Source organism: Eumetopias jubatus, unplaced genomic scaffold (assembly GCF_037043125.1).
Source record: "Eumetopias jubatus isolate StellerSeaLion01/CBP00866 unplaced genomic scaffold, mEumJub1_p1.0 scaffold_3, whole genome shotgun sequence".
NCBI classification, from domain to species: Eukaryota; Metazoa; Chordata; class Mammalia; order Carnivora; family Otariidae; genus Eumetopias; species Eumetopias jubatus.
In genome coordinates, this window is record NW_028274809.1 from 194,039,347 (window position 1) to 194,047,234 (window position 7,888).

The 7,888-nt window shown below is 58.0% G+C and overlaps 1 protein-coding gene across 7 annotated transcripts in view; it reads left to right on the forward strand.

The window, feature by feature from the left end:
• The window catches only part of SLC9D1 (solute carrier family 9 member D1), a 49,602-nt gene extending 43,050 nt beyond the window's left edge, over positions 1–6,552 (forward strand). For 3 of the 7 annotated variants that reach the window (XM_088021918.1, XM_028087350.2, XM_028087349.2), the window contains exons 14-15: positions 1,589–5,465; positions 5,872–6,552. In XM_088021918.1, coding sequence (XP_087878044.1) covers positions 1,589–1,702 — 114 coding nt within the window. In that variant the 3' untranslated portion in view covers positions 1,703–5,465; positions 5,872–6,552. Of the gene's footprint in view, positions 1–1,338 lie in introns of all 7 variants that reach the window. The other 4 variants (XM_088021920.1, XM_028087352.2, XM_028087351.2 and 1 more) reach the window with 4 other exon arrangements.
• The last annotated feature ends 1,336 nt before the right edge of the window (positions 6,553–7,888 follow it).

Consider the following 7,888-nt stretch of genomic DNA (forward strand, 5'->3'; position numbering starts at 1 on the left):
ACTAACGTCATTGTTGACGCTGCCCGGTCACCTCCCGCATCTGGTGGAAGAACTAAATCTTAAGGCGCCCCCGCTGGTTTTTGCACGGCCTTCCTGGGACCGTGTCTGTGAGCGGCGCCCCCGCACTCGGGTCTGACCCCTGAAACCACTGAAAAGGCAGAGCTGGAATGTTGTGAAAGTCCCTGGTTTGTTTGGGGTTTTTTCACGAAATACTTTGTAACATTTGCCTTACACGTAAAAGGTGAGTGTGGGTTGCTGTGACAAGTGCTTCCGAAGACACCATGTCTCCAAATTTTAGGGAGTTGGAGCGAAAACTTTAATAGGACTATGGCAGGGCTTCCTGTGTATAAAATACACCGAGGTTTTTCCTGAGTATCAGTATATACCAAAGTTTGGGGCTTCTTTGATCAGCTCCTCCTTCCCCCACCACAGCTCTAAGCCTGCAGGGCGCTGGGCCCTCTGCGTGGCGCCTGGAAGGTGCGCCCTCTGCCCCCCGTTTGCCTCCTTCCCCTCCATCCTGGGCCTGGCTTTCTTGCATGTGCCGGGTGCACACACCCACCCCCCACGGCCGTGCACTTGTCTTGTCCTCCTCTCTAGTTTTGTTCGTTCGCCCTTTGAACTAGAACGTGATGCATATCGTCTGATGACCCCTGGTCGTCACTTTACACTTGACAAGCAGGACGTTTGTGCTTGGCGGTGACCCCCACACCAGGGGTCAGTGAGCCACAGTCTGTGGTCCACCGTGGTAAGAGCTAATGTCCTTTAGAGCAGGGCCAGTGGGAGCCCTCCGTGAGCTGAGGACCGGTGATGTCACTGCTTCAGTGGAAGCAGAGTGGACATTAACGGGACTCTGCTGTGGATAAATGGATAAATACCGGGTCATGGTATAGGAGCAGACAGGAGACCGCACACGCTTTCCCCAGACTCGTAACCATGGGGACCGGCTCACCACACCCATGGTTCTAGCTTAGAAACGGGTGCTCTCAAGTTGGGCGTTTGTGGACACACAAGCTCATGAATGGTAGTTTCTACTCAAACCTAACTGGATCCCCAGCACCCTTCTGCATCTGATTTTGTTTTGCCCTTTTTGTGCAAGTGTGTGTGAATGTGTCGGGCGGGTCCTTGAACCAGGGCAGGGGTTTGCCTCCTGCCCCCTTACAGCGAGCATCCCTCCCTGGGGCACCCTGTTGCTGGTAAGACACCCCCCCCACCACAAGATGCCTCCAGTATCCGGTTCTGCACACCTGCCCCCTAATTTGGGCCAAGGGACTATAGAAGCTCCTCTTAGTGCATGGGACATGCTGTAAGCACTCAGAATTCAGTGCTTTTCCCCCGTAGCCGTGAGTGTGAGGAAGACAGGATGCATCTCGACTGTGGAGAAATCATGGGTAAGGAGTGATGTCTGTGCACAGGCCCCGTCCCAGACCTGCACTGAGGCCGCGGGGTGGGCCCATGGGCACCAGTTTCTATCAGGACCCACATCTCCCTGCACCTCCCGTCCACAGGGCCATGTGCCCGTGGCTCTGGGGGGTGTGCAGGGGCACCTTCTAGTCCTGCGTGTGACCACTGTCAGCCTTACTTGTTGCAGGTGTACCTCCTCATCCTGAGTGTGACCACACTCAGCCTCTTGCTGGCCCCGGTGCTGTGGAGAGCCGCCATCACGAGGTGTGCACCTCGGCCAGAGAGACGGTCGAGTCTCTGAGGGTAGCCACAGGGATACACGGCTTCAGAAGTGAGACCCCTTCACCTCGGGGACAAAGCGCTCCGTGGGAGGGGCTCCCCGTCTGCCCAGCGTGCCGACTTCCTGCCGTAGCTTCGGGTCTTCCAGAGTAATTTATTGCATTCAGTTGATCATGCGCAGTATAAATATAACGCTGCATTTTACAGATCACCTTGACTGTTTTGCCTGGATGTGCCTTTTTTTCTGAAATTGTTAACTTTCTATTGTTACTTCATCAGTTCATGATTTTTTGGTAAAAAAAATCAGAAAGGTTTTTTTATTTATTCGACTTTTGTGTTGTAATCTGTTGGTCAATATTTGTTATTAAACATTTCTGTGATATGAAATTTTAATTCTGGCAGTGAGTTTGGAAAGTTACTTTAGTCCTTCCTGTCTGTTTTCTAAAATGACAAATATCTTCTAAATGTCTATTTGTTTTTATTACAATAATTTTAAATAAAACATTCATGTCAGTTTATTAAATATGTCATTCTTTTAAAATACTTGTTTTGAATCACAAGAATATGCATGCTTTAATAAAGACCATTCATGAAGAGAGGAATTAATTGAAATTTATTGGAATTTTTGTTAGATTTTCATGTTAAACTAATCTTTGACAATTTTCAAAAGTTAGGATGATTTGTACCTTGCCACATCATTCTCTAAGAGACCATGTTAATACGATGCTATTTGCAAAGCCTAAGTTGTAACTTTGATTTTTAAAGTATATTTTGGTTCCTATATGGCCCATTTCGGAGAACCCAAGGCTGGAAGGTCTGATCCTTACAGATTTCCCCGAGGGGCGCTGTGAGCGCAGTGTCCTGTCAAGATGGGCTTTAGGAGCCTAGCAGTCTGACCAGAGCCCTCACAGCAGAGGGAAGGCCGCCTCGTGCACGACGACGTACCGCAGATGTGCCCGTGTGATTGACGCTCTGTGGGAGGAAGCGAGCTGCCTCCGGTCCGCAGGAAATCGGCGGAGAAGTGATACAGCATTGGTTTCATTCATTTCTCAGCACGTGAGTGCCCGTCCCTCCAAACCGCTGGGTGTGGACATGTGGACAGGACGCTCGCTCTCAGCTGTGCGTGCCCACCTTGCCCGGCAGGCGGAATCCGCGCGCGGCGGCCTCTGGGGCGCCTCTTCTTCCCGTTCTTTCACTTTGGATCCCCAGCACCTGCGGGCAGAGCCAGGAGCTCGAGAAATTGTGTTGGATTGTGTGACACGGTTTTCCCCAGAGCACGGAGGTAGCATCACCGTGAGAGAGTGCTGAGTCGAGACGCCAAGAGGACGCACCTCTGGAAGACCCCAGCCCCCGGACGAGGCCTCCTCACCTTCCGCTCCCCTCTCAGGGCCCACCACCCACGCCCCCGCCGCACAGTGAGGCCACAGAGCCCTCCACGGCCCTGTCCCTCACTCTCCCCTCCTCATCCAGCCTTGGGGAGCTCAGCTCTCCCCTCTCTGCCCCTGCGGCCATCAGCGTTTCCTCTGTGTGCGGCGGAGCCCGGCTTCGGTCGCTGGCTGGAGGAAATTGTGCTCGCCAACCAGCCCCGCAGTGATGTCCTCACCTGGAATTTAAAACTTGGTGTCCGGTTTGAGTCTGTTCCTTGCGGATTGACATCTGAGATGCAGGGCTAAGGACCAGAGGGGCAGGTGGGGACGCCACCTGCTGACAGCGAGCGCCTCGCCCAGTCCCCAGCACAAGTCACCTGGGCAGTCACCCATCATCACACCAGGAGTGCTCGCCCGACCCCCAGCTCCTCCCGCCTCTGGGCCCCACACGCATCGCACGCGTCCCAACCTGCTGGCGCCCTCGCACGGCCCTCCCCCCTTCCCTGGGTCCGAGTCGTGCCCTAAGCCTCTGGGAGGTAGGTACCCGCATCCTTTGTGTCCTGGCGCTCTGCTGGGCGTGGGGAGCAGGATGGAGGCCTGCAGCCCCACGTGGAGGAGCTGCATTCGGCCTGAGGGAAGCCGGAGGAGGATGTGCAGCACCATCTGGCTGGAAGGTTGAGAGCCATGGCTGTTGGAGATCTTCCGTGGGAGGTCAGTTGGGAGAGACGCTTGCTTGGTTTGCTTACGCGACAGAGGAGAACATTAATGCATCACTGACCGTGAGCAGGGCCGGCAGGGGAGAGTGCAGAGTGGAGGCGGAGTGCACGGGATGCACCGGGGAACAGCCAACCACTCGGGAGAAAGCAGGCGGGTTGGGGGTGCCCAGGAGCAGTGCGGGGTGCTGGGCTAGCAGGTGCTCGTGGTCAGAAGTCAGCGTGTGAGGCAGCCTCCCCCATGGCTCCCGGGCCATGGGCACCTGATGCAGGGCAGGCGCAGGAGCCTGGGTGCCCAGAACCTGCAGGGCGCAGGTGCGGTGGGGCTGTGGTCCCCAGCGAGACCGAGACCCCCCCGGGCTCGGGCAGGTGACAGGTGAGGGGCACGCAGGTGAAGATGACGGAGAGGCCAGGGCGTGCGGGCTCCCTAGGGTGGGCGGCTGCTCCGGTGTCCGACTCCAGGACTCCTGCCGGCTCCCCATCCCCCTGGGACACGGCCGCTGCCGGCCCTTGGCCCTCGGCATGAAGGTCAGGGCGCCCCCGCCGCTCCGTGGCTCCCAGTCCAGACTGCCTGTACCTGTGGGCCGGGGCCCCAGAGCTCTCTGTTCCTCGTGCCTGGTGGCAGCCCCGGCCCCTCCATACGTCCTTATTCATCTGGGGAGTCACTGAGCCCGGCCCACCCATGGCACCTGGCCACACACCGGCTCCCTCCTCCTCCTGGCTGCCTGGGGCCGAGGTCCACGGCTTCAGGAGGCCTCTTGCTGCGGCGCCTTCGCCAGTACTGGGCCTCGAGGCTGGTTGTGGAAAGTCTGTGCCCCCTGCACACAAGACGGGTGGAGAAATCGGCTGGTCCCGTTTCCATCAGCTCATCCAGACAGAGCGAGGCATGTCTTTCCTGAGGGTAAGTAGGGCCTAGTGCCCTGCAGGCCTCTGGCCTCCCTCACCTGGCCAGAGTGAAGAGGCCTTTTGCTTTGCTTGCTTTAGGGATGGACCGTGCAAGGGAGGGATGTGCTGAGGGGTCCAGCGGGCATGGGTCGAGGGCAGGGTCCGTCCCCAGCTGCTCCAGGAGCTCATGGGGGCTCGGGCTGAACCCTGACCCCCCTGCCTGGGGGGCCTGCCGACACCTGCCTTTGAATGCAGCGTGAAGAATCAAGAAACATCATGTGCACATTATGTAGAAATCTGGGGTGAACGTGCCTGCGGGAGGGCAGGGGCAGGCCTTTATTAGGATGAGCCCGATGCGCCCACATCCCACTTGCTTGCTGTGAGGATCCTCGCTGCCTTTAGAAACCTTGCCACGAGCTGTTTCTCACATGCAGGCCGCGTCTGCGTGGGTGTGGTCGCCACAGGAAACTGTCGCTGCTGGGACGCCCCCACCCCACCCCCCCAGGCCCCTCGCCCTGCCTCCCCGGCCCTTCAGAGCTCACCGCCGGTGCTCACTTCCTTCTCTGAGGAGCCGTTAGGGGCGCAAACGCTTTCACAGAAGCACTGCGTCCTGTGGTCTTTCACTCAACCGCGTGTTTCTGACTCATCCTGATGCCGAGTCTGAGGCAGACATTCTCACCTTCTGTGACCATCCCTTCCATGAAGACGCTGCAAAGTGCTTCTGTCGCCAGCCGTGTCCCAACATTGTCACCACGGAACAGTTTCGGAGGAAGAGGCAGGGGTTCCTCACATGCGGCCTCGGGGTCTTCGACTCCTGCAGGTATACACAGAAGCGTTCCTGTGCACCTAGGGGTGCGCCCGGGGGCGGGCGCCCAGGTGTGTGTGCCAGGTGCTTCTCAAGCAGCCCGTTAGCACCTACCCGGTGGCGGTCAGCCTTTGTCACCTCCTCCACAGGATGCTCACGAGCCACAAAAGATTCTCTGACGGCCTGTGTTGAGGCGCTAGTCCCAGGGCAGGGGTGACGTGGCGTAGGGAGCGACCCGAAAGCGCCTGACCTGTGGCGGGTGTGGCTGCATCACAGACGGGTCCGGGGGGACGCCCAGGGGCATCCACGAGTCCAGGACGACTTGGGAGCTGTCCACCCAGCACGGCTCTGCCCAGACGGAGTCCGGGTCCCATCGGTCGGGACTGGGGCCTAAACATGAGTGTTTCTAACACATTTCCAGGCAGGGCTGGTGCTGCTGGGCCGGGAGCACCCGGGAGGCACAGCCGTCCAGCTCGTGGCGGCCCTGGCTGCGCCTTTGCTGACTGGACACGTGAACCCAGTTGGTGAAGATAAAGGCCTCCGAGCCAGGAACAGAGTCTGGAACAGAGCCGCCGCGGCACTGGGCTCCGTGGATCACTGAGTAGCATCTCTCCAACAGCCGACTCTGGTGGAGGAGGCGTCCCCCGGAGTGGATCATGGCCATGGGAGCACAGCCACCCAGCCAGGAAAGTGCTGTTGCCGGGCCTTTGGCTCCATCATACACATGTGTGTCACGTGTGTGGTGGCCAGTCAGAGTTTGAAACTGCCAGCATAAGGGAAGAGGGTCCAGGAGGGCAGAAAGCAGGTGCTTCCTTGGGCTGGGGGGCCATGGGGGCGCTCAGGAGACCCTGGCTTCCAGCAGCTTCGGCCCCAACCAGGCGCCAGGCGGGCACCACCGCGGGCGTCCAGAGCAGAGAGGGAGGCTGGCGTGCTTCTCGGGGAGCGCCTGCATGTCCGTCCAGACTGGGGTACTGGGGTGCAGGCTGCACACTGGGGGAGTACCAGTTGTCCATACGAAGCAAGTAACTGGAATCTCTTTTAATGTAACCAGATTATTTCATGATTCATGAATAAAATAAAGTGTGGAGAAATGACCCAAGAACTTAGCGTGTGCGCACAGGGGAGGGGAGGTGGGCGCGGGGAAAGAAGAGAGCATTTACAAAGGGGCATCGTTATTTCAAAATGAGGAGTGTCTGAGAGGGAGAACATCACATCAAGCGCTGCGCCCTAGCTATGGGGCGGGTCCTGCAGCCGTTCCCTGGGGCATGTCCTGTGGGAGGCGCTTTTACGGACTTGCTGTTACCTCAAACCCGCTTTAGGGATCAAAGCATTGTCTCAGCATGGATCCCTCACATGGGGGGTTGGACAATATTTTGAGATGTGTTTCCTCCCCTAAATTACCTTTTCTTCCCTCAAAATGGACTCAGGGTGGATCATAATAGTCCAGAGGACAGAAGTAGCCTGCAAGTCTTCCTGACGTTTTACAAAAGCCCTCCAAAATTTGGAGGGTCCACCAAGAAGGTAAAAGGAAGGTGAATTTGCACATCAAGGTGGAGGTTGGGGAGCCGCCCCACGTGGGCTAGAGGATGGGACCCAGCAGCCTCACGAAGGACCCCACGTGCCCGTGGAGTCATGGCCATGACCTTGCGCATCCTGGGTGGAGAGGAGAAAACCCCAAGAACAAGAGGAAAGCCCCCGGGAGCCCAGCGGATGGACACTGAGGCTGAACATAGGCCGGCTGTCCCAGGATGCCATCTCTCAGCCCTGGGACCATGCACCACGCTCCTGCACGGGCAGTGGGTGGCTCCCTCGTCCACACCAGGCTGTGCCGCTCGGCCAGCTCCAGTGCCCGGTCTGCCCAGCGCGGGCTGTAGCCTTCCAGGTTCACGCACATTTCCAAATTCCTTTTGGTAGCCGCCGTTTTCCCGCAAACCTTGACTTGAAATGTGAAGATTACAGAAGGAAGATGGACACAAACCCAGGAGGACTGGAAAGTGGAGGGTAATCCAAAATGACAGTTTGGTGGTCAGCAAGTCGGCAAGATGTCTGGCCTCACAACTTGAGCGTGTAAAGCATGAAGGTCGGCCCGCCCTCCCGGTCGCCTGCTCTGACGGAGCCAGGCCTTCTGCAAGGCCACAGGTCCTCCATCCCCGATGCCGGGAAGCCCGTCAGCCATGGGGCCACTGCCGGGCCAGGAGCTGGGCCCCAGGGAGGTGGATAGGGCACGCTTCGCTGGGATGGTGGGGTGCCTGCACCTTTGCTGCGTCGGTAGCCCTGACCATGCTACACACTGCCGTCCAGCCCACAGACTTCCAGAAATCACCTGCCGCAGCCCCACGATAAGGAAATTTCCGGGCTGGATGAAGGACCATGGACTCCCGCTTCTAGGTTTCCTGATTCATGCTTCCTCCACAGCTTTCCCAGAGTCACAAGAAACG